The sequence below is a fragment of the Harpia harpyja genome, chromosome 16 (assembly GCF_026419915.1).
Source record: "Harpia harpyja isolate bHarHar1 chromosome 16, bHarHar1 primary haplotype, whole genome shotgun sequence".
In the NCBI taxonomy this organism is placed as follows: domain Eukaryota; kingdom Metazoa; phylum Chordata; class Aves; order Accipitriformes; family Accipitridae; genus Harpia; species Harpia harpyja.
In genome coordinates, this window is record NC_068955.1 from 20,985,341 (window position 1) to 21,012,802 (window position 27,462).

At 39.2% G+C, this 27,462-nt stretch overlaps 1 protein-coding gene across 1 annotated transcript in view; it reads left to right on the forward strand.

Moving 5' to 3' along the window:
- Nucleotides 1-13,373: 13,373 nt before the first annotated feature.
- The window catches only part of IPO7 (importin 7), a 36,904-nt gene continuing 22,815 nt past the window's right edge, over nucleotides 13,374-27,462 (forward strand). The window contains exons 1-4 of the mRNA XM_052810776.1: nucleotides 13,374-13,615; nucleotides 22,686-22,767; nucleotides 24,370-24,523; nucleotides 24,874-25,032. Coding sequence (XP_052666736.1) covers nucleotides 13,532-13,615; nucleotides 22,686-22,767; nucleotides 24,370-24,523; nucleotides 24,874-25,032 — 479 coding nt within the window. The 5' untranslated portion in view covers nucleotides 13,374-13,531. The remainder of the gene's footprint in view (nucleotides 13,616-22,685; nucleotides 22,768-24,369; nucleotides 24,524-24,873; nucleotides 25,033-27,462) is intronic.

Sequence of the window (27,462 nt, forward strand, 5' to 3'; positions counted from 1 at the left end):
ATGGTTAAATTAGCAGCGATTATCTTCCCTGTCGCACTCTGAGTGCAGTTTTAATCATCCTTTGGTGTTAAGTGGTAAATGCATTTGGCTTGGAAAAGGAGGAGCAAATCAGCAGTACAGGCACATAGTTCTGAAAAACAGACCAGTAAAGCTTAAAAGTAACACTTGCTTCAGTGATAGGAAGGATTTGCATGTCTTCTCATTAATTACCTAAATAACAGAATGACCTTAAGCAATGTGACCCAGGTTATGGCAACCATGCGTTGCAAAGGAGGAATTACAAAGACAGAGCTTTTCTGAAATGCTGACTGACTTCTGACCTCAGCTTCTCTGAAATTCAGGCTCAGAATGTCCCAATGTAGCACTATGTCACACGACACTGTGTTCCTAGGGTTTTGTGTTCCTAGGGTTTTATGTTCCGGGAATACATTTCTCTCTTACCTACATAATTTGATAAACAATGTTATGTCACACGGGGGGAACATGGTTCTGGTCTGATGGCAGAAGCAGCCTGTTTTATATGACGCAAGGCCTTACACACCATACTGGGTAGTGCTATGAGTGACAGGGGCACTAGTCTACTCATCCTTCTTCCAACCCTTTTGAAATCATCAGCTTGAAGTTCTGCTGCTTTTAGTGTTGCTTCTGAATCTGCTCTCATCACCAATGTACCCACAAATCGTAGCAGCTTGGATGATCAAAGCCATTCCCTGCTTGTGCTCTGAGAGGTAGTTGTTTTCATTGCTGAAGAGGATCATTGCAGAGACATTAACCTGGAAAGTAAGCGTACACATGTGTGATGGGATAAGAAGGGAAGAATATGTAGCTCATCACACAGTCATACAAATGTAGAGGCTCTTTCTCCTGCTCACAACAGGCCATTTCTCACAGCACTGATGCACAACATAGAGTGACCAAAAATCGCTGAAGCTAGAGGCAGCGCCCCTGCTCAGGAGAGAAAGTGGATGATCTCAGAGTCTGTCAGAAAGCACCTGCTGTACAGAAATACTGCAGGAGAACGGTATGGTCAGGTAGCTGAAGGTTTATTTCTGCAGTTTTTCCCAATTTGCACTGGAAACCTGAATGAAGATTTTAAAAATTAAATGCACCTTACTTTTCAGAATTAATGATTTTCAGATTTAAATAGCCTTACCAGCAGTTATTTACAGTCATCAATGAACGGCTGGCTGGTGGCCGGCAGGCAGAAGACTGCAGGTTGTTTGATCCCTTGCTTTATTTCCAGGTGTTGCTCAAGGGTCTCAGAAGATCTGAAGAGAGAGGTCAGAGTTTCTACTTTGATTGAAAATTTCTTCTACCTTAGAGGAGGAAGAGAGGAAAACTTGGGAATCTTTCGAACTGCAGACCAGACAGACAAAGATTTGGAAAAAAATGACATAGTGGTTAGACACATGATTCAGGAAGAAAATGTGGAACAACAGTTCTGATGGGAAAAGGAAGATGGACAAGTGTGTTCAGGTAATATGGGAGTGTAAAACAGATTGCAGAAGAAAGAAGGATAAGAAAAAAGGAAAAATAGGAAAACCCAGTATAACTTTTTCCAAAAAAAGCAAAACTTCTGGTGAAAAAGTTTAGAACTTCTAAATATTTCCCATATCATAAGGAGTCCTTGCAACCTTCAGATAAATTGCATTAATTGCATTTGAGATTCGGAGGGGAAAAGTTAATAGGATAATTTTTTTTCCTGTTACAAGGTGTTTCACAATTCACAATTTAAGAATGCATGGTCTAATCAGAATATGTGCAAATGTCATGCCATATTTTCTTCTGGTTCGCTTTTTCTGTGAGATACAAAATGTCTGCAGTGAGAGTGCCCAGTATTTCTCCTGATCTGGCCTCTAAGGTTTAAGTTTTTCCAGAAAATAACCATTCATGATGAGTGGGCCAATAACCAATCCACAAGGAACAAACCTTTCACCCTTGCTATATGCAACCACACACATAGTTAGTTTTTAAGAAATATATTCAGGTCATCATTAAACCAGTATTCTGCAATGGAAAATAATTAAAATTCAGGGCAACATCAAAAGGGTCAGAATGTGTTTAACTGAAACATTTTAGAAAAGCTGCCAACATTTTGAGAAATGAATTGCTGCTGTAAGTGTATTCCTATGGGAAATTATTAAATTAATTGAAAAAGCTATAATATGACTGATAGCACTTACTATCATAATAAATGAGCATCACAGAGCCAGTTGTTAATCAGGATTAGAAATTAAATGGGGATGGTCTGATAAGTATAGCCTGTTTTCACCTAAGGCAGTTCTGTGAAGGAAACCTCTTCATTTCCACCTTGAACATTATGCACCCAGTCCTAGACAAGTTTCCAGTCGAATTGCTTGGCTGAATGCAGAAATCCAGATCTACAAATATCTGTGATAAGGAAATTCACACACATTTTCTACTGCACACAGCACTAGTTCCTTTTTGCCTGTGGACAGACTACAGGATCAGGTTTTTGGCCTGCTTCCCGCAACAAAATAGGCTAAAGCCAATGACTGCAGAAAAGAAGTGTCAGATGCTTGTGTAAGACATTATCAATTAATATGATGTAATAATTTCTGAATAAGGCTAGTACAGAGGAAGAGAAACCACAGGAAGACTGGTAAGTGGTTTTATAAGAACCAGAAAAAGCTGGTATGCCATTATTCTGTAGAAATCATTATTGTAGCTGAACCAGCACGTTTGCTTTTTTATGTGGAATTACTTGCTGTACTGGTGATACAATTTCATGCAAATACTTTAATAAACTTTCAGCTTGATTTAGCTGTAGCAATTCATTATTTTATCTTGTTGTTGTGGTTTAAACCCAGCCAGCAACTAAGCACCACGCAGCCACTCACTCACTTCCCCCCACCCAGTGGGATGGGGGAGAGAATTGAGAAAGAAAAAAAAAGTAAATAAATGTTGTGGGTTGAGATAAGAACAGTTTAATAGGACAGAAAGGAAGAAAATAATAATTATAACAATATTAAAATGACAATAATAATAAAAGGATTGGAATATACAAAACAAGCGATGCACAATGCAATTGCTCACCACTCACTGACTGATGCTCAGTTGCTTCCCGAGCAGCCATCTGCACCCCCCAGGCCAACTCCCCCCAGTTTATATACTGGGCATGACATCACATGGTATGGAATATCCCTTTGGCCAGTTTGGGTCAGCTGCCCTGGCTGTGTCCCCTCCCAACTTCTTGTGCCCCTCCAGCCTTCTTGCTGGCTGGGCATGAGACGCTGAAAAATCCCTAGCTTAGTATAAACACTACTTAGCAACAACTGAAAACATCAGTGTGTTATCAACATTATTCTCATACTAAATCCAAAACATAACACTATACCAGCTACTAGAAAGAAAAATTAACTCTATCCCAGCCAAAACTAGGACACTTGTCAACCCAGCAGGAACATGAATGAAAATTCATTTCACATTCTGAAGCAAGGAATCCTGCTCAGGGAATGCCAGGAGTAGAACTACAGAATGCTGGCAAGCAGGAACCAAGGTGTATGAGGAGCGCCCAGGGAGGTGCAGCTGACACAGCTCTTTGTTATCCTGAGAACATGATGTCGCCCTGCATGCATCATTCACGTGCCTTCAAAAGGTGAAATGAGGGGCAAGCGTTTTCCACTTTGTTACTTCACAAAACACATGGAAAAGACACTGAGTCTTGTTCAGCCAAAGACGGGGCATTGGCAGTATGGTTCTCGTGTTTCCACACACAGTCCCTGCCTTGCTGTTGCAGCTACTGAAATTAGCATGCAGCAATCATGAGGTGTGTTTGTCCCACAGGTCAGGCTAACTGAGCTAATTTTAATCTAGCTGTTGGCTACCAAGAGCCTGGAAGCCACAGGAGTATGAATTTCTGGGCCAGCTCTGTACTAACAGCTAGCCTCAGTCAAAGATAACGCTAATACATCTGGGCTGCTGCTCATGCAGAAGCTAAGACAAAGCTATGTGTCCTATGTGTTTGTATGCCACAGGCAGACACCCAGCTGCAGCACATACACACCCCAGTTCACCCACCTATTATTCCACATAAACAGTGGTGCACCAACAGTCATCAAGAAACACATACATGTGCCCACAGGTAGAGTATAAAGTTGAATAATACCAATTTCATCACTTGTTTTAATAGCTGTATTTCTTTAGCAATTTACATACAGGTCAGAATGGGTCCTACGTTTACGCTTCCTCAGCATCATAACTGTTTTTGTTAAATAAGAAAATACTAGTATTTAAAACAATATAACCCAACAGAAAACATATTCATCCCATTTTGTACAGCAATACTGAATTGTAAAGACTTGCAGAGAACAAACACTATGAGTCACCTAGTAAGAGTGCTAATCAGATAACATCTAAAATGCAAGTAAAAGAAGGAAATTAAAATAATTTAGTCTTATAACAAAAAAATGTAATTTTAATTCACTCAAATTCTAATATTTATCTTTGTTCTATGTAGGAAATACACATCTCCACAATTTTCAACCCTAATTTTGTGATTGTTGACTCTTTCAACATAAGCAGCTATCTAAGGCTTATGATCTATAGAGCTATTTCTAATAGAAAAGTAATTTGGTGAAGCAGTAAGGTACTTTTATGAAATCCTATTTATTTAAAAAATAGTATCAAAAGTTGTGCTTCACTTAGTGTAGCAGGAATCAAACAGAAAGGGGTTATATGTTTCTTTTAGTACTTATAAGTAAACTTTCCAGCTTATCTGCTGCTCACAAACTCTGTATCTAATGTTAGTTTTTCTCCCAGTCAGCTATAAGCACTTCCCTGCCTGCCTCTGGGTATTTCTTTGATGCCTTTATTATGCTTCCTCTCAACCAGACAGAGAATTCACCAAGCAACAGTCAGTCCCCTTTATTTGCAGTCAGACCCAAGGAAACGCACTTGGCTGTGTTGCTCTGATTCTTCACCTGCCCTGCGTGGGGCCTCTGCTTTTAACACAGTTCTGATTATTTCAGCTATATATTCCATAAAGGAACCGAACTGGTTTTACATTTTTCCTGCATAAAATGCTTCTTTTCTATCTATCTACCTGCTTCCCTTGTATTATGCAGAAATCTGGTAACTGTACTCTCCATACAGATACTTTACTTTGCTAAAAGAAAAAATGTTTACATATAAAATGCGGAAGGGAGTAGAGAGAATATACCTAATTACCTGGCCTAAATTTTAATCTTATAATTTTGGCATAGAATGGATTTTAAGGGTATCTGTTTGGCATTGGACAACTGTCATCTTGAACTTGCCATTTATGAAATTAACAGGAAAGTTTTAAAAGGTTCAGTTTAGTCTTTTATTTGAAGATAAACTATTATTCATTGTATTGAATTGGTAGAATACATAACTGCTCAAGTTTAGAAAGGACAAGGGAAAGGTAGATCTGAAAAGTTGGAAAAGTAAGAAAAATATTGTACCGTGCCAGCAGAAACACAGTATGTTTTCTTTTTTATAATAAATATGTAATAAATCAAAAATGTGCAATTAAGACTGTGGTCATCACTAGAGGTCAATCTTATTTACTGATCTCTCATCCTTGGATGAATGTTACCACAGCCATTTGATGTCATTCATATTGCATAATAGTCAGACTTCTTCAACTTCATCCCTTTTATTTCTACCTCTTTTCTTACACCTTCTTTTCCTATATCACTTCCTTTTCCACCTCTGATATTCTTGCCGTCTCTCTTCTCCTTTTGCAGCCTCCATATTATTCTTCTTCTACCCTCTCTCATATACATCCTCACTGCTACTGATGACATCCATGCTGCTCACCAACTGTGGAGAACTGCATAGTCTAAATACCTACTGGCAATTTAAGGTGCTTGAAGGAAACGGAGCTTCCCAATGTACTGGCTTGTGGTATCATCTCACAGTAGCATTAGGAATGATGGCCAAGGGTGTGGGCAGCCCTGAGCACACCGGAGGCTCCTCACCACGGCCTTGACCACCCCTGGCTGACTCACAGCCTCCCTGGCTGCCAGGACTCTAGAAATGCTTCATATGCAATCAACATCTGCCGCTGACGAGCCACACTGGCACGCTTCCTAAACACAGATGTGTTATGGAGCAAATTGCCTAGAATTGTACAGACTGGAATGAGTTAATAAACGGAATACTATGTTACTAGATTACTAGAATTCTTAATGCGTGTATGTAGTTCCTTGCAAATGAAAAGCTTTTCCTAAGTGCTGAGAATTTATTCTGAGTGAATTTTTAATATCATAAAATCTTAGTCCTTTTCTACTGTACTCATTGCAATTTAATCAATTTAAATGGAAACAGGATATGATTATAAAGGCTAAAATTATTCTAAACAGGACTAACTTGAACTCTCTGGCTTACTAAATAGAAATACTATACTTTGATAAATGTACATATAGCTTGCCTAAGCCTCACTTGAACACATATTTAATGATACAACTAAAGTTATAGCTTAAATATACTTTTTTACTCTTAGGAAGTTTCAGAAATTTTTGCCTGTTTCCCAGCTTGAACATTTTCACAGCTATATCTGAACAATTTCAGTTTATTGCTGCATCTTGGCTGTAAAAACTGTATTAGAAAACTTGTGTTTTAAAAATCAGCATCCGCTTGAACACTACTAAATCATGGATGCACATCCCTTATACTTAGATAGTCTATAAATTTGCTTCCTCAAAATTTGAAGTCTGCATTACATTTGATCCACAGGTGTCCATTTTAGGAACAATCATAAAAAATAAGATGAGCTTGGGGTCCTACATAAGAAACGGTAAGGAAAGGACATACTTGTTTTCTTGCAAAAATAAAATAAAGCCATGCCCATAATGCATATAAAGAGAAAACATTCTTGGAGAACACAGTGATCACAGTCATTTTTCTGAGGACATGTTGTATTCACTTGCAGCAATTCTGTGATCTTCAGCACGAGTTTTCATTTTATAATAATGGAACCCATTCCATTCAATGCATTTGAACTTCTGTGGTTGTACAACTGAATTAAAAACACGAAAAGACTATAAACTGTTAGTGCCATCTTACTGCTGCAAGTACCAGTTACTATCTCCTGCTTATCTCTCCAAGGTGTCACAGATCCACCATCCTGCAGCTTTTAAGTTTGGCATTTTCCCTAGGGGCCATGAAATTCAATGTTTTAGCGCACAGAATTCACCATTTTCTAGTGTCTGTATCTATGTACCACTGAGGCTTATTTGAAACTGCCTCTTTCTGTTTTGTTTTCCCTGCATGAAGTTAAGAACATTTTTGCACAATTTGTCAGGGGGTAGAGTTCCAGAGCTAGAAAGGACTCCATATCGTGATAAGGGAAAGCTAAAAGCATAGATGCATATACAAATATAAATATACAGGCTGGAGAACAGCGCATGAGGCAGGAGAAGGCAAAACTGCTGTAACTACAGACACTCTTGCTCCACTGACTGTTGCCCAGAGCCTGAAGCAGGTTCTGGGCTGGGTTAGCTGGACTTCTACATTGTGGAAACCAAGCCTTCAGGAGCAGATACACCTAACACGAAAGCGAACAGTAGAAACCAAACCATCGTGTAGTTCATGATTACATCATCTAGTCCAACATCCTGTATAATACTGGCAATTCAAGTTTTATGCAAATATTTTTTTTTAAAGCCCTAATCTTGTTGGTTTGATTGAAGCACAGCTTGTGTTTTTACTAAAACATATCTTCCAGAATGGCATCCCGTCTCAGTCAGAAGAGATTGAGAGACAGAGTACAGATTACTGCCACTGTGAGTTTGTTTCAGCGATTCTCTAGTTTCATCTCTTAGACATTTGATCCTGTTACATCTTTCTTCACTGAAGAGCTGTTCAGTACCCAGCATTTTCTTCTTGAGGAAATACTGTTGCTCTTTCTTCCCAGCTTGCTGCCCAGAGCTAACTGTTAAAAGTAAGAATTGATGAGGGAGTCCTGCACCTTTGAAGAGATGTTTATGAAAAAAAAGTTAGAAGACCGGTTTTCCTGAACTCAGAAGAATCATACATCAGAGTTTTTTGTTTTGTTTTAAATAAACCATTGGTCTAAAGGATCTCTAAAAGCTCTGTCTCCTTGGCATTTACTCAGGACCTTAATATCATTGGCTCTATTACAGTGACTGTTTCTTTGCTGCTTCATCTCAGCACTTCTACTCCTGCTGTTCCACTTGCATACACTTCTACCAGCTAATGACCGAATCTTGTTTTCAGCCCATCCCCTGGGAAACCTCTTTGAATATTGGGTTTAACATCTGCTCAAGCCTTGCCATCTGGCTGGAGGGGGTGGGTTGTGCTTTTTTTTGGCGGGGTGGAGCAACTATTGAGCTCATGGCTACATAAAGGAGCTTAGTGGCTTCTTTACATCCATCCTGAACAAAATTTCAGCAAAGTTTACCTTAGGGGTGAAGCCAACTCCTACCTGACTAAGGGGGATTAAAGCGAGCTGTGCAACCACAGGATGGGCACGCTATAGCATCCTGCTTGCTTGGCTAGAGCCAACCTCAGAACAGGGACTCCATAAGGAACCTCCCTTATGCTGCCCACTAAATCTCTGCTTTATCTCATCATTATAGTAGTGACATACAGTAATCAAGATGCCTCACAACTTTTGTCTTAAACCTAACTTGGACATTTCAAAGGTCTCACATAAATGAAGAGAATAAACTCTTAATCTCAAATAATTTTTGTGGCTATTTTATACATTCTAGTTTGTAAATGCTTAAAAAATGTAAATGCTAGAGCTATTCTCTGGCAATGTAGCATCTGTCTCTCCAGCACCAGAGGGAGGGACAAATCACTTCCCCACTCCCCCTTTTCAGACCTTTGTTTTCAACTCAAAGGTTGTACTAAGTCTTTTGCCACAACGTCCTGCTGGGACCTCACGTCAACCTGCATGCCCATGGTATCCTTGACAATCCTTTCAGTCTACCGAAACCTGCCTGCATTTTATGTTCTTAAATGTATAACTTCACATTTGTCTGCACTAAAGTGCATTTCTGTTCGTTATTCAGGTTACCAGCTTGTCCCATCCATATAGGATTGTTTTGCTAATCTTATGTCATCCTCACGATAATCTGCAGTGATTTTTATATTTATTTCAAAACTGCTTGAAGTATCAAATAGCAAAGAGTCAGCTAGTGGTATCAGTAGAAATCCAATAGAAACTGGTCCCTTGAATAATTGCTCTTCACTTAATCACCTTTTTACCAAGAACTGTAATTTAGGCAGTTCTCAATCCCTTCAATGTATGCCCAGGGCTATAACATACTATGATACTTTACAGCAAAGAAGGCTATTTATTCTGCACCATTTTCCCAGCCGAACTAGAGAACTCCTCAAACAATCACCTTTGACGATTTTACACCAAATCATGTTGACTATCATCAGTTCCATTTTGTAGTTTCATATCTGAGTCCCATTCGAGCTTTTTCTTTTAAGACTAATATAAATAGTTAATTGCAAACTTTGCATACTGGCACAATATTTCTGTCCATACTTTTTCCTTCCTATTGCCATCTTTGATTTAGCAGAAGTAGCTCCAGCATAGCTTTGGGTGCTGGTGATTCACCCAGCTGCTCCATGTCCAAACTCCCTTTGGATTTGTAGGACTGGTCGGTACCTTCACATGCAAGTATTTTTTTCCAAATCCTGGCTTGATATTTTGAATGCTGTTGATGCAGGAATACACTGTCTTTGCATAGCTGGAGTCAATTTGGTTGCTGTCAAATCTGTTCTGGCACAGAACAGTTGATAGCAGCATTTATCAGTTACTATCTTTTTTTTGAATATGTAGATGGCATAAAAACTGATGCAAAATTTTTTAGAAAGATCTGGGGAAAGCACCCAAACTTGATGAGGCTCAAGAAGGATCTTCGATAGCTGTGTTCCCGTTATACACAACTTCTGGCTTCTAGCTTTTCATTTACTAGAGAAATGGTAGAGAATAGTATCTCAGAAAGGTATACATGCTAAGCAGTGCTATGCAGCCAGCTCCAAGGGAGTATGCTACTTTATTAAAGCTGACAAATACTGTCTTTGTTATTGTTCCAACTTTCCAGGGAAAATATACATGACTGCTAAACCCAAGACAGTCTATGAGAGTATGTTTATCTTCAGGAGTAATTGCAACCGATTTGTATCCAATGTTTGAGGCCTGCGCAATACCACATCTGCCTTTTATGAGATAATTTGAGAAACTCCGTTCTCCCACAGCAGCCTGAGGTTGTCTACAAGTATTTGTACACAACAGAGAATACTATTGGGCAGCTAATCTCTGCAGTATGTATACTTTTTTTTCTGTTCCGAGACCAAGAATTTGATGAGGCTTGACTGCCTAAGGGACACATTTCCCTCCAACATTAACTCTTGTGATTTGAAAATTGACTTAAAAATTAAACTCTTGTATCAAGTCATCTGCTGCACCTTGCAAGATATTTATTTATGCTTTGGTAGGATATTTTTCGCCTCCTTTATTTGCTAAACAATTTTTGCCAAAGTCCTCACTAATTGCTGTGCTGTGATGGCTAGGCTTAAAGTATCTTTTGTCCTGCTAATACTGTTCAAAGAAAGTATCTGACAGAAGCGGGTATATTTATTTAATCCCGACAAAATTTCAGTGTTCAAGATGCCACAGGTCACCAGTCCCTTGTACTTTGATGTCAGTTGTCATCTGTTAGGTTGCTCCACTGAAACTGCTAGTATGTCTGTTTTCTTTGATCTTTACTATTTCATCTCCCTCTTTAACACTAAACTACCCATGCCAAATGTATTCCATCAACAAATTGTTCAGATTTGTGATAAATTCTTTTTTAATGTTATGGATGTTTCTTCTTAAAGCTGGTGTCCAGTCTACATGAAATGTCCATGTTGACTGAATCTTGCATTTATTAATTTCTGTGAATCATTTACGCAATTAATCCTGCTGTGAGTCTAGTTATTGTTACTACTTCTGGGCAAGCAAAGACATGAATGCAAATATCTTTGTGAATGCAAACATTCCTTGACATACAATGTTTCCTTTTTCAGAGTACTCAAACTCTGGACAATTGCTTACACATTCTTATGCGTAACTTTTTTTTGTCCTCCTCACTTTTGTATACAAATGGTAGCAGCTCTGGCATAAGCTTCTCCAGCCACAGCACCTCAGCTGACAATGGTTCGCATTCCATTGTGCTTTTCTTTGCAGCATTTGGCATCTGTATATCTGACAAAGAGTATTATGTATAACCAGCACATTGTGAGCCCTTTGTCCTTTGAAGTACTTATTTTTCTTTTTAGAGAAGATATATTCTGTTTCATAAGTTGTTGGATCAGCTTAGCATCTACGTTCTCTCTGGTTAGAGGCATTATTGCTTTGCTCCTTTGATAGAAAGAGCATTGAGATTTGATCTTGTTATCTGTGCTGTGATGCAAAAGCATGGAAAAGACTTTGTTGTAGCATTTTTTTAATGGTATTGAATCTACAGTATTTCACCTTTTTTTACATTTTGGGCTACATCTAGAATTGGAATGTGACTGCAGATCTGGGCAACTTCTAGAAGAACACCCTATGGCATCATGTCCTGAAATTATGCTATGTTGCCACTTGGATCTTCCAGGTCTGTATGTCTCCTGGGCTTATTTAGAAAGCCGGCCATTCATTGGTGCTTCGCCATTTAGTTTTATAAATGAGGCACTCATTTTCATACTTTCAATAAAAAAACCTTGAAAACATGTATGTAGTGTAAATCACGGTTTTTAGCATTATGTAAAAAACCCCCACCAACAAACCAGTAGTAAGAGAAACTGAAAAATCCGGCTTTTAGTCCAGCAACAATCATGGGAAAAGTTACTCATTTGGAAAATGTATATACAAAAGCAAGTCTGTTAAGCCGTTTCATATATGAAAAGACATTCCAGATAAACCTGACTAATGCAGATTTTGCCAGCTGAGATGGTACTGGTTCGCCTGCCTTAGGCCATTCTCTGGGATGCTGGCCAACTGAGAGAGGATGGTCTTCAAAACCAGGCTGGCTCCATCCAGGTTACCTGTTGGGAACAGCCTGTGGCCCACACTAACTCCATGTATGGGAAATGTTTGCAAGACCACTAGCACAGTAGGGTGGTAATGAAGTTTTAACGTGGCATTTCCTGAAACTGTTTAACTTGACTAGTAAAGGCATAGTGTCCTTTACCAATTTTCTAAATCGTATCACTTTGAATTTATATTATTTTCCATACGTATTTGCATTTCTGCCTTTCTATTCGATATGCAGTTTCTTTGTTCATGTGTGTTCATTTCAGAGTTGTTCCAGGATGGGCTGTGAAGCTTTTTTTCTTGATTGCATTATCCGAGTGTTCAATAAACTCCTCTCACAAAAATAACTCTCAAAATTTCAAGTATATCACTGCATGTCATCCCCCAAATGAAGACGTGACAGTGAATGTCTCTGTATACTACCGATTAAATTTTACAAATCGCTATGCACCTAACTTATAAATAGCTTTATGTTATTGAGACTACTCATGGAAGTGAAATTACTTCAGGGACTAAATGCTTGTAGGATAAAGCCTGCAGAAGTAACTTAGAGAGGACCAACTTAAGCAGTCCAATTCTGATTTTGTGACTGAGCCAACCCCTCCAGAAATGACAGCTCTGTTCATAGTGATTTTCTGAAAAATTTCTGACACATCTTCGGCCCTTTTTTGTTTCGTTTTGTTTTTTACTAAACCTAGCAGAACAAAAGGCTGGATTTTCCCAAATGCTTAATAAGTGTTTGCACCCTGTGCCCACTATAAACCAAGTGCCTTTAAAGGAAACCCATGCCTCCACGCATCCCTCCTTCCTCACCAGCCATCCAAGTCGCTCCGAAAACGGGAAGAGTACGTGGTAAAAGGAAGGACTTTCGATAAACAACGGATTCCACTTAAACTTAACGCGGCCCATGAGTTCAGGGCAGAGCGTGTGCCGGCCTTCCCCGCCGCAGAGGCGGCCAGCCCAGCCCCCCCGCAGCCAGCGGCGCCTACCGCGAGGCCGAGGTCGCCTTCAGGCCCTCTCCACAGCCCAGCGCCACTCCCCGGGCTGCCCCGAACACAACACGCCCCCCGAAGTGGCGGGCCGGGCACCGAGCCCTCACACGGAGGAGGAACCAAGCGGCGGACCCCCCCCCCCGTCCCTCCCCTCAGCCTGCCGGGGCGGGGGGGGGGGCGGGGCGCGGCCTCCCTACCAGTGCGCCCCGCCGCTCGCCGCTTCGGTTTGGCGGGGCGGGCGGCGGTTGGGCGCGCGGCGGTTGGGCGCGCGGCGGCGACGGTTGGACTACAGGTCCCGTGGCGCCCCGCGGCGCGGAGGCGGGGCGCGGGCGGCGGAAGGGGCGCCGCTCCCTGGCGGCGGCGGGGGGCAGCTCTATCCGGGCCTTTGGCGCTTTCCCTTCCTTTCGCGCCGGCGGCCGCTGCGAGGCGGCGGGTCCATGTGCGTACGGCGCGGCGCGGCCCCGGCCCCTACCCTCCGCCTCCTCCTCTTCCCCCCGCCGCCGCCGCCATGGACCCCAACACCATCATCGAGGCCCTGCGGGGTACCATGGATCCGGCGTTGCGGGAAGCCGCCGAGAGGCAGCTTAACGAGGTGAGGGCGCCCGATGGGGCCTGGGCCGGGGCCGCGGCCGCCGCGGTACTGGAAAGCGAGTTGGGGGGGGGGGGCGGCGCGGGCGGCGGGGTCGGGGCAGGCCTGTGTGAGGGGGAAGCGGGGCGGGGGCGGCGGGAAGGGGCCGAGGGCGCGGGGAGACGGGGCTGAGGGAGCGGGGGGTGGAACACCCCCCCCCCCCCCCCGCTCCCTTAGCCCCGTCTCCCCGCGCCCTCGGCCCCTTCCCGCCGCCCGGCCCTGCCTGGTGTCACGGCGGCTGCAGGCCGGGCCCGGCCGCCCGACTCGCATTGTCCCCGGCACATGGCAGCGGGGCCTCCGGACAGGGCCAGGCCAGGCCATGCCATGCCGTACCGGGCGGGGCTGCTCAAGGTGGGGGGGGGGATTTAACGGCAGAAAGCGGTCGGCGTTGGGGAGGAGGCCCCCGTTGCTTTTCCTGTCGGGCAACAAATTACCTCCATTGTCTGCCTGCTCAGTCGGGGAAAGGGTAATCTATAAAGGGATGTTTAAAATCTTCGGTGGCGCAGGCCCCCGGTGGCTCAGAGGCTGGTCCCAGTCCTGCCTGGGACTATCTAAGGGCAGTCTTTGGATGTGGAAGGCAATAATTTGTCAGCGGGAAAGGAGGTAGCAAGACCCCCATCACTATATAAGTAGCAGAGCCTATTAGCTTAAGAGTGGCCTGGGCTGGGTTCAGAAATAAATCGGATAGCCTGGCATTATTTGGTGTTCGTACAGATCGTTTGGACTCCGTGTTCGGCAGCGCTGTCCGGGTAGGTGTGTTTTCTGGGTGTCGTATCGACTTGTGCTCGGAAGACAGGGTTCCTAACCCAGATATGTCATCCACTTAGGCTACACTCGTGTCATATTGGGATATAACAAAACCAGCAGGTCCTAGTTCCACAGGTTTCAATTTTGGAAGGTTATATTACTGTCCCACTTAACTCCACCTGGTAGGTGAAAACTTTTCTTTGTTGATGAGACAGAGCCACGGGACTTCCAGACATTTTGAAAAAAAGACGTTTTAGTGTTTGACTCAGAGAAAAGGTGATAGCTTGATGGAGGAGGTGAAGGATAAGCCTGTGTGGCAGCTCTTGTGGTGCCTTTAGTTGGCCTTTTCCACAAATGTTTTTCTTTGTGCTCCTAAGCAGACTTTTGGCCTGACAAAATATATTTAATGCAACAGATGTTCAACAGGGCTTAGATAAAGGTGGGCTAAATGCTCTGTTGGCAGTAGAGAAACTTCCGAAAACTAAAGGTGTAGCTTCTCATATTGTAAAAAAGTGTAATTAAGCTGAATTCCTGCATGTCATTTAATAAGTGAATGGCAAATAAATATTAGGTACGTTTGAAATAGCTGTAAAACTACTCCATGTTTAATTGAGGTTTGTATAAAGTAATTGCCTGTCTTTTCTATATACTTTGGTAAAAAGAATTTTAGTGTTTCTTATTTAAATAAAAAATCAAAATAATTTAATTGGCTATAAGGACAGTAATATATATGAAAACTTAAGCTGGCCCTAAAATGCAATTTTTTGTGTTCTATGCCTGTCAATATCTATATATAGTAACTTGCTTGAAATCTATTTTAGCTCTTTTCTGCAGGTAATGAGTTGCTGAACTTGCAGGAAATTACGTTCTCTGCCAGTCGGGGTCTTCAGCAAATGGCTAACTCTGTTGCGTGAAGGATCTTGCTCACCGGCAACTGGCTTTTGTTCACACTTTTGAATCAAAACATCATGGTCTATCATGTACTACACAAATATTAAATTGGTATAAAATCCAAATATCTGTGCCCCTTTAAAAACACCAGACATTATTGAACCAGTGTATAAGAATTCTTTATTGTTGGAAATGTAGCTTCACTGATCTTTCACAGGCCTTTTGTCATAAAAATATTTGTTAAACCCTAAATCTGCAAGCACTTATATATGTAGTTTTAGTCACATGTGTGGTCTTGGTTTTGCATAGGCTTGTTGAAGTCAGTTATGCATTTGCTTCCAGGATACTGGTCTAAATTTGTTAACTGTTAGGGCAATTGTGTTACCAGTTAATATTTTATTTCAGGTATGGGGGTCTCTTTCTCTGTAAAGATGAAATCACACAGCAGTGAAAGCTATTCTTGCATGTGGCCAGGCACATACAAGTGATTTTATAATTTAAGTTTAATGGTTGTCCTTGGTTGACCTTTTAGTTTACCTTTAATTTGTCTGAAGTGCCTCTGTTGAGCTGATGAGACTGGTTTTCAGTAGAGTGGTCATTTTACCTTATCAGAAAAGAACGTGCTTCAGTCAGTAATTGATATTACTAATTAATGGAAGAGTTAAGTATCTAGATCTGTCTTCATCATACCCTATCAATCAACAAAGTTTCCACTGACTGGAGAAGGGAACTGGGGTGTATGATTCTTGATTTGTCCAGGCTTTGTTATTTTTCCTTTGACCTTGACTAAGTCATGAATTGTTCTATGCTTTTATTTCTTCTTTCACTAAGTTTTATCAGGTTATATTGCCTGCGCATAAAATGCTGTGAGAACTTCTAGAGTTGAGATATGCTAAAAACAAATGCAGGTATTTCAGTCTCTTTGGCTTTACTTTCCGCACTGTGAAAATAAGTTATAGGGAATGATACCACTAGCTCTTGTGTCTGACAGCTTCTTGTGTAATTTCCAGCTGATGATGTACCCTGAGTTGTTTGCCCATCTCTGTCCCTGTCTTACAGGGGAAAGCTGTGTTTTACAAGGACTTAGAACCAGACTCTTCAAGTAAGCTACTGGAAAGCAGCAAGAAGACGTTGTTGCCTTTTGAAACAGTCTTTGTACTGTGTGTATAAACTGTTTCCCAGAAATGGTGATGAAAATAGATATTTTTAACTATGCAGCTATGGAATGACACTCTGAAAATGATACACAGTGTGTTTCATCTTTTAATATCAACATATTTATAAAGGCGCAGTTGCTAGATAATACTTTCCTTGCAGGTTTCTTCTTTGTAATTCCAGGGAATTTATAACTTAACTGTTTTGTATGTCTTGTAAGTATCTGAGATTAACCCCAGTGCATATGAGCTATTAAGACATCTTTTTAGACTAACAACCCAATTTTTGTGTCTGAGAATGTTTAAAAAAAAAAAAAAAGGCAATCCCCAATAACTCATAATTTTTTAAGTCAAGGCTTAACAGAGTTTGTTTATGAAAGTGTTATCCTGTTGCTCTGCTGAAAAAGTGCCTTTTGGAAGTTATGTTTAAGCTTTTTCATGTTCTAATACAAATGACAGGGAAAGGAAAAATGCTTTAGCTTGTTGACTAGTCACCATAGCATGCCATCGGTTTAACAGGATGCAATAGCACCTAGTTCAGTGTCTTTCATTGCCTGCTTAATAGATACAAATGTCAGAACGATGGAATGATTAAATGAAATGATTGAACTCTAACTACTGGGAGCTTTGGAGTGAAAGGTCGTCAAAGGGGGAAAAAGCAGGCTGCTTATTACGTGGTACCTTTCACCCAGGAATTTCCAAATGCTGAAATGCTATGTTTTGCATACTTTGGGGTAGGTGTTTATAGTGTTACCCCCATCTTTAACTTTTTTAACCTGTTCTGACATGGTCTTCACGTATAACGCCTACAGCTATATTTTGTAGTGTGAGTAGGAACAAGAACAGAACATGAGTTTCCTGGCTCTGATTATCAGATCATGCGTTCTCTTTTAAAGTTGTTAGTATGACATTTTACCAAAAGTACTTGATTATTTTCACTTCCCTTATCTTTCATCTATATATTTTGGTGTGTGCTAGATGAGAGATGCTTTGGGAAAGGATGGTTTTAAACTGTATGTATCAAGGCTGATCCAACACCAGAAATCCCCTTGGGGGCAGTAAGGAGCCAAGGGAGCTTTGTCTTCATTAGGAAGACGTTACATTCTTAATGCATGTTAACCAGTACGAGGTAAAATCCTAGCAGATGGGGCAACTTGCCACTTTCTCATGACTTACCAGATAGTACTGTGTGTGCTTAGCTATCCTTCGCTAAAAGCACATTCCTTTTTCCTGTGTGAACAGAAGAGCAAATAGGTTTCAGAACTTGTAGGCAGTATTCTGATGAAATGAGCATCAGGGATGTTTGTGAGATCTGATAAGCATGTATGTATTTTTTGTGGACCTTAAACTGGATTTGCATATACATTGTAGCTGCATAAGAGGTGACAGAACTAGCTTGCAAAAACCTGAGGTCAGAATGACTTCCACACCTGCTGAGTTCTTAAAAAAGAATTGAAGAGTGCTACAGGGCAGTTTGCTGATTCAGCATGGCCTTACAGTTCCTGACCTTACCTTTTTATAAAAAACCAAACTGTTTCATCTCAGTGTAATAGTTATGTTCACTTAGTTCTGTTATGGTCTAGATCAAAAATTGCATGTAGTTTTTTGTTTTTTTTTTTTTTTTTTCAAAACTGGAATGGGGGAGATGCGTTGAATTTTTTTTTTTCCAGCTCCTTTAAAAATAAATTGTAGCCTTTATTTAAATGTGTGCTACTTTGAATAACTATATAAATAACCTAGGGTTCTAGTTCAGCAACATGTAGTAAGTATTACCCTTCTGTTTTGCTTTTTTGGTAACAGTAAAGGAGGTAACTATAGTAGTGTGTCTGTTATGGTATGTTAAATTCTTAATGTCTAAGAACATTGGTTTTATCATTAGTGGCATGCAGGCTTTGTGTGAGATAAGAATAATTGTAGTATTAAAGACGAGTGTAACTGACTTTAGTGAGTATCATTACTGGGGAAAAAGTGCTTTTCAGTGTCATAATTAGCTGGTGATAGTTCATATGCTGTGAACTGGTCTTTTTAATATTAACTTCAAACTTCATTTATATTTCAGATTATGTAGCTGGCATAACACTTTTCTCAAAAGTGTGTTTTAGCACATGGCTGACAAACTAACTCAGCTAGGAGGAACTGCAATGAAATATGCAAGAAGATTGTATGTTCTGGGACAGTGATTGATATTAACAGACAGTGGTGCAGCGTTTGTGGTCTGATGGAATACATTCCTCAGCTAGTGAGGCTGCATAGCAAAGATTGCTCTTGGGAAAAGTCCCTGAATTCTTTGGCTCTTAGACAACAAAGTCATACCAGTGACATGGCATGTTGGAGGATTTGTAAGGGGGAAGGACTTGAGATGAGTTTTGGTTTTGTTTTTTTAAAATGTTGAGTTACATGTTGGGAAACAGACTTTGACAGAACCTTTTTTTTTTTTTTTTTCCAGTTATCGTAGTTCTCTAAATGTAGTATTTATTTTAAAAGGGTGTTTGTAAACAATGGGCAAGAGAATAAAAGACAAAGTTTTACTGATGTCAAAACTTTAAAAGTCATAGAAATTGTTTCTAGTCTCCATGCAGTTTAGAGTATGTGATAGCAACCATTGTGAAATCCTGATTTTAATTCTCGCATGCTGGAGCCATGGGGCTTCTGTGTAGAATGACATTACTTGCCAGGGGCTTTCACTGAAGTAGCGTCAGTGCATCCGATTCTTCTGGAGACTGGGGCATGCATGGGCCAGCAGAATCCTCTGCATTCAGATAGTACTCTGATAGACCTTTAATTAATCTTCATTTGCAGCTCACCTTTTGTATAGTGAAGTATTCTGGCTAATCACATGCACTAAAACCAAAAGCTAGTATTTGTATAGAATATGTACCCAAAATAGGTGTGGGTTTTTTGTTTGTTTGGTTTTTTTTAGCAGTGCTGTCAGTGAAGAGAAACATGATGTCCTCAGAGGCAGCCATCTTTGGAGAGTAAAAATACTAAAGATTAAAATAGCTGAAATGTATGTGTGTTCAGTATTTTTTAATGCCGTAGATACAAAATCAGCACCTGTGTGGTGTCTTTTTTTAAGTTCAGTTGGTTTTTTGGGTGCCAGTAAAACTTAGAATGTTCTTTTTAATAGTAAAGCAAAACAAGGGAGCAAGTGACAGGTTATTGTAGTACCTGTGTTTTTATTTGACAGTTCAGTACACACATGCTTTCATGTAGCTGTGCTGACTCCTCCCCACATTTCAGTTTCTGTGGAATTGCCTTCCTTTCAGCGGCATGGGAAGGGGGTCATTGTAAAGAGTTTGGAAGTCCTTTATATTCCATATAGAATGCATAGAAGTGTTAATGTAGCTCTGTGTGAATTTAGTTTTGAACTGAATTAAGAGGAGGCTTTGTTTGGAAGGTACAAGGTATTTTACTTATGCTACCTTGTATTAAAAGCACAAATTATTTCTGGTCTGAATCCCTCCTTTGAACCGCTAAAGGTGATAAAGTAGCTCGTCTTTGTGGTTGATTGGTGTCGGATGCTTGAGATGTTAATAAGGATGATATTTGTAAGATTTAAAAAAAACCAAGATAATGGTATAGATGTTTTGGTCCTACCCTTTAAAACTTGGTAGAGTTCAAACAATCTAGTGAAAATACATTAATCCCACATACTAATATAATTAACATTTCCCCACATACTAATATAATTAACATTTCTAGAGAGCTTCTCTAGCTTGCTGTAGGCATAGGCTCAGTGCTGGTTTGTTTTTGTTTTTTTTTTTAATGAAGGAAAGATGATTCTTGGGTATTTTACTAAATTTCAGTGTGTGGTAGTTTTGCACACTGGTGTATTTTTTGTTGCTTTTTGCTTTTAAGACAACATTTTTGTATTCAATTTGTTTTGTTATTCCCAGTAGTTCCTTGATAGTTCTTAAGCAATTACCATATTTTTTACTGAAATGGATAGTTTTTATTAAAAGGTTAGTTGTCATTTATCATGAAAAAAGGAAAGTAATCCTTCATTTTTTTGAAATTATAGGATTAAATGCTTTTCAATTTCCAAACATGAAACACGTTGCAAATTTTCACAATTGAAAAGGTAGCTGCTAAGTTTATCGTAGTCACTGTGGAAAGACATCAGTTTCCACTTTTAAGTCCATTTTATGCAGACTAATATAGCCTTATTTGTAGGTGAGTTAAAGGTTATTGAAACTGAAAGCTTTCTTCAGCAAGTTCATAGTAACACACTTAAGTACAGGAGTACTTCCGCTGACATTAATGTTAGGCATATAATTGAATACTGTGCTGAATTAGGGTCTAATGTCATTTGGTATGTGTTGCAGGCGAAGTGTGTCTGTTAATGTTCCTTAAGAAAAGAATGAGCTTAACGGACCTGGAGCTGTAGTAGAAACTAATACCAACAAGTAAATTTTATTTTAAATGTATTTATTCAACCATTACTTGACAGTTGAAAACAAATACTTCTTTTCATTTGAAAGTGTATTTGCTTCTTCAGGACTTTGGGGATCTCAGAGGGACGTGGGTGAGAAAGATGCATGCTCATGTTGCAGTGTCAGTTACTCCCAATTCATCAAAACGCACTCTACAAGTAAACATTTCAGTTGGACCAGATGAGAGTGTTGCTTCTGTGGGTTTTCTGTAGCCTGTAGATTTTTAGTGCACAGGATGAATATGTACAACAAAGTTTTAACGTTTTGGGGAGATTCTTAAGTCAAGTTTGTTCTTCATTTAAAATCAGTTTCAATTAACAGGAGATAGAAAACAAGCTACACTAATCAAATCTCAGTACAAATGCATGAACAAATGTCATATCCCAGGCTGTCCCTTTTACGCTTGTTTATACTAGAATTTATAGGAGATATTTGCTAGGGAAAGTTAAAGTTGGAGAGAAGAACCTGGTGCTGTAGGAGTGAGCTGGACACTGTTACACACTTAGGAGGAATGTTGACATTTCATACTGTCAAAAGCACTTTTGGTCCTACTAAAAGAATAGAAGGATAATTTCTGATTATTTCTCTTTATGATATTATTTGCTCTGCGGCAGTAACTGGCACAGTCGTTTGTTTTTGATAAATGGATAGTGTAATTTCAATGGTTTTCAAAGTATTAATTTATTTGCTTTCTGTAGGGAGTAATAAATCGAGTAACAAGTAGGTAAGAGGTGTTTTCCTAAGAGTTTAACAGGTTAAGTTATGTAGGTCTATGCAGTTGTCTTTGATAGAAGTGCTGCAAAGAACCTATGAAACAATATTGACATGTAAGTGAAGATAAAGCAGAAATATATCTTGGCAATTTGAATCATGGAGTAATTAGATTAGAAGGGACCTCTGCAGATCATCTGGTCCAGCCACCTGAAGCAAAGCTGTTTTGAAGTTAGATGAGGTAGATCGGGACTTGTCCAATTGAGTTCTGAATATCTCAAAGGATGAGGTCCCACAGCCTCTGTGGACAGACTGTCGAGTTTTTGGTGCTTAGGAAAGGTGGGTAAAGGTTGCTATAATAATGTTAAGGTTAGTTTCCTCATATTGAAAATACAATATAATATTTAGTGTATCAATGACATTTCTCATTGCTGTAAGAAAAAACACATTTTGTTTTCTTTGTAAGTGAACTCTTGCAAATCCTTGCAAAGTTGTTACTCTGCAGATGTCACTCCATTTAGGTCTCCATACTGTTGGTTTGCTTTATACTTTGTATAGTTACGCTCATAGTTGCTGCAGTAGTGCATAAATGGTCACTTGAAGCTGTTTTTTCAGAAAGATGAATTATGAGTTGCACAGGCTTGCTTAAGGCTGGGCTTAGTTTTAAAACAGTTGCCAGCTGTTTCTTGGATTATTATATAATGAATTCATACCTTGTTAAAGGTCACTGTAAACTTGCTGCGGTTGGGTTTTTCTGGCTATTCAGATATTCTTCTTTCAAGTAAGTATTTGTTCTGAATGAAGAACATGTTTGGTGACAGGTAAAGGCTGATTACTGAAGCCTGTTTAATGATTTCTTCAACTCTATTACCTTAAACGGTAGGGCTTTTCCTTCCCCATGCCGTCTTCAAAATACAGCGAGCGTGAAACTTTGGAATGCTTTGGTTGATTAGCTGACTACTGTGAAACTGTTTGAATCGCTGGTATTCTATTGATTGCATTACATCATTACAAAGATATTGTAAAGCCTAACGGCAGTATGCTAAAACTTAACAAACTATGACTAAATAATATTCTTTTTTTTTTGTTCCTCTACAGGCTCATAAGTCAGTGAACTTTGTTTCAACTCTGCTTCAGATCACTATGTCTGAGCAGCTGGATTTACCAGTGAGACAGGCAGGCAAGTTTTCAAATCTTTTTTCATTGTATCTACTTTAATGGTGCATACACACAAGCACATACGCAGGTACTGTTGAAGAATTCAAATAGTTTTAATCTCAAATGCTCCAAAGTCGGGAGTCACTCGAACTACAGTCGTCATGAACTACATCTGGCACCATACACTGAATAGGGAAGACAGAAAGAAAAGGTGGCTGGCTCTTCAGTGATTGCTCCCATTTATCTCTAGTGGTAATAACGGTCTTTGGGGGAAACAGAATGGTTTATGATGCTAGTACATTTCATGCAAGGAGGTTATTTAACCTTGTACTAGTAATGCTAATGTTTCTAAACAGTTTAAGAGGAAGAAAATAAATTATGTCTTTTGGAACCTTGCTGATTTGCACGAGCCATCAAAATTGGATATTGAATCTTAGCAACTTCAAACAGCACCTTAAAGCTGCTATGATTACTTGATAGTGGTTTCTAATACGATACTTCAGTGGTTTTTCCGACAGTGTGATCTTGATCACTTATTTGGATCTTCCACGTAGTAGAATATTCTAATTTGTAGCATAAGCCTAACTTGCATTTTTATCTTATAGCTTGGGGGTACCATTCAGAGGATGACTCAAAAAGTATAACATGCAAAAAAAGGGGGAGGTTTGAAAACAATCTCTGAAAATTCAACCTCAGTGTAAGCCAATTAAAAACCGAAGCGGTCTGTAGAGAGTAGAGACAACTCATACAACACATAGCTTACAAACAGTGCGTGTTTTGCAAAGCAATTAATAAATCCCACTAAGGACAGATTGAAGTCTGCATCACTTCAGTCTTGTAATAGCAATATCTGCTGAGTGTTTCTTACCTTTGCAGACCCTTTCAGAAACCCTTTGGTTTCTGAATCTTCAGAAGGTGCATATGAAATTTCAGAAGAGAAGTTGCTTTATGGATTTGTGCATAGAATTAGATTAATAGTAACTTTGTTACTAGTTTGTCATTTGAGATTTCCTGTTGCATTTTGTAAGTCTTTCTTTCCAAGTGCTGTAATCTGTGTTCTGCCACATAAGCAGTTTGGTTGTCAAATGGTAAATGCCGGCATTTGTGCCAGCAGCCTGATTGCTACAAAGTGCTGTGGCCCATAACCTTGGTATAAAGGAGGTCTGTTTCTCTTTAGCATTCACTCCTGTATCACAACTTAATTAGATTTTTTTTGCTTACAAGGGATGTTTTAGATTGTCATTAGTATTGATTAGCTTTGTTTTAATGAAGATACTGAGAAAATAATTATAAAGGATTTTTAAGAAGTGTGTTGCTAAAATGTTCCACAACTATTTATCTGTAGCACAGATAAAAGCAATACGTTTAGTATTTTTAGATGAAAACACATTCTTTACAGAGCTAAATATACAGGCATCACAATAAATGGGTAGAAGAGTATCAACCTAGTAAATTATTAGGTTAATAATTTGCATGGTTTATGTATTTTGATTTTCCTACTCAGAAATGGTCAGTGAATTAGTCATTTCAATCGGTTTTGTTCTAAAATAGATTTGCCTGCAAAATGCATGTTTGTTTTGTACTTTGAATGGCTATCAGCTGAATTGCCATTTTTGTCTCACAGGGGTTATCTACTTGAAAAATATGATAACCCAATATTGGCCAGATCGTGAAACTGCACCAGGAGAGATTCCACCTTACTCCATCCCAGAAGAAGATAGACACTGTATTCGTGAAAATATTGTAGAAGCCATTATTCACTCTCCTGAGCTGATTAGGTATGCAGTTTTAACCTGGTTATGAATTGGCTGTGGTTTCTAACTGTTGGGTTTATTTTTTTTTTCTCCCCAGAACTAAGATCACCTGTGTGCCAAGCATCATTGTCATACACTGTGTATCCTAAGCATAGAAATAATGTAGATGGAAAAACAGTTTTCAGCTTGTGCAGCATGTAGAAATTTAAAGTTCCTCAAATGGAGAATATTAAGCAGAAAGTACAGAACCTAAACCTTCTAAACAAAACTTGAAATAAGTCTAAATTTGGGCAATGTTAGTTGTTTCAACACCACAATAATATTATTAAAATAATAGTAGTAACTTATTTAATCATTGTGCATTTGATTTCTAGAGTACAGCTTACTACTTGCATTCACCATATTATCAAGCATGATTATCCTAGTCGCTGGACTGCAGTTGTGGAGAAAATTGGATTTTATCTTCAGTCTGACAACAGTGCTTGTTGGCTTGGAATTCTTCTTTGTCTTTATCAACTTGTAAAAAACTATGAGTAAGTTTTTTCTACCATATGAAACAACAGAATTAATAAATTTGTGTGTATTATTTGTATTCTGTATGTATATTGTAACCATGTAGAATCATGTGTGGGACTGTGCAAAGGTGATAGAAATCTAATTTTAGAGAATATTCTTGAATACTCGCCATGCAGAGGTTGGCTAATTTATCTTCTCCACTAAGAAATTACAGAAAAACTGCCTTCATTAAAGATTTGAGACCAGAAAAAAGAGACTATTCTAAAGCCTTAATTTGGTAGTTGTTTTTTATGGATTGATAGCAGTAAGAAAGTCTGCTCAAAGTCATGACTTTTGCAGAAGATTATTACTTATTTAAACCAGGTTTCGACTCTTAAACAATTTGTACTCTAGGTATCAGTGACAGTGAACATATAAAGGTTTCAACATATGAAATCTTGAATGTTAGGAAGTTCCAAATTAGTTGGCTGACTTTGGTATGATCATTTTGATAGCCTCATCCAACCCATCATAGGAAATCTTTCTCAAAGCCCACTGTTCTCCTATATGTAAGGCATTGGGCTAAAATACAGGTCAATGTTCTTTGCTCTGTATCTGAAATTACGCTCAGAGCTTTGAAGTTGAGGTTGCACTTTGAGAAGTTATGTAGGGCTTAGCAGCTGCTGCTGCTGGTGTGTAGGAAGCTCATTTGAGCTGGGTCAGAGAAAAGTGCAGTCCTGGAGTCTGGGAATTGCAGTAGTGGAACTGATGGAATCCACAACTTTTTCAAAGCACTGTCACGCATAACATTTTTGTTTCAGGTACTTGACTTAAAAAGTTGCATTGAAAAATTTCACTCTAATTTCATGAATTTTATGTAAATTAGTGTAAAACAGGTGAATATCAGTTTTCTCAAAAATCCTTTTTTACAGGAGTGCTATAAAGACCTTTGTAATCCCATGTTGGAGTTTATTTGGTGGCTGAAAATTGCAAGTCCTGCTAGGAAAGGAAAATAAACTAATTTCTCACTTGATGTTCAATTTAAACATCTTTAACCAAATGTACAGCAGAGATCTGCAAGATATAAAGCATGAAGTGTTCGCTGGTAGTTTATTATGATTATAGCAACCCTTGTTTAGGGAAGAATTTTGATATGAGCGTAGTCATTGCGTGATTAACTAAGGTAACAGGTGTGTTCATAATCTTAGTTGATCAAACACTTCAGCTGAGGCCAGCAACTGCTCATACTTGTTTAGCTTTCTGGTCAAGTCAACAAGGGTTCATTTCACAAATCATGTAGGAATATGCACATTTCATTGTGTAACAATATGGGTGCAAGCAGGTCTCTAAAATTTGTTAAATTACTTATGTCTGTTATGACTTTGATAAAGTTTTTACTGCTTGAGTTGTAGGAATATTTAGCTATTGAATTTTTTTTTCCTTGATGTGGAAGGTAAATATCTTGGGGCTTTTCAACATTTTTTTTTTTTTTCTTCAAATCCAGCCAGCAAGATCATATGGCTGCTCTTTGCATAGTTATTTTTTCTGGTCTTTTTCAATAGTGTCTTTTGTGGAAACTAGAAACTGAGTTTTCCTGAGCAACATTTAATCCTTATATTTAAGTTTCTATTTCAGAAAATACACAGAAACTATATTATTGAACAAGATTTTGGAGCTCAGTGTTCTGTAGCAGTTTTTACAGAATATGCCATCTGGCAGCAGATTGAGTAGACTTTATCTTATATTTCTGCAAATTGGCACTCTTTTAAGAGGCTGAGCATTGATATTTAATATTAGTGAAAAGTCTACTAAAAATGTATTTAAAAAAAAAAAAAAAAAGAACAACAACCACCAAACCAAGACCCAACACCCCAATCCAGAAATCTCTCACAAGAGTCCAAGAGTATAATAGTATTAATTGCTTAATCAAAAAATAAAGCTGTATGGTGTTAAAGTGATATTTTAGTTTGTTCTTATTGTCATCACCAGTATGGACAAGATCCTATTCTGCTGTGATAACTCTTGAGTCAATAAGGACTTTCTTCTTTGTAAGTTAAAATTTGGGGTGATGATTTCAAAATGCAGCTTCACGTCCTTTCAGGAATTTTGAAATGTTTTGAGAAAGGAAATGGAGCCTTGTTTTCAGGATAGGCAAACTAGTGGACTGTCACCAGCATGGGAAGGTGCGAGCCACTATTTCAAGGCGGTTTGCAATCAGAGCCTGCTCAGAGTCCACCACATAGCCTTCCAGCCCACATTCTCTATCAGATAGTCAGATTTGGGCAAACTAAATGGTAAGATGTGAGAGACATCAGTGGTAAACTGAGAGACTTCACCATTCACTTTCTTCAATGTCAGTGAAGTAATCTAGCTTCTGGAAATATTTTGATGAATTATGAACTCTGATAAACGTATTTCTGGAATTTTACTGAGTAGCCCAGCATCTGCTGTTCTTGGCAATAAATGTG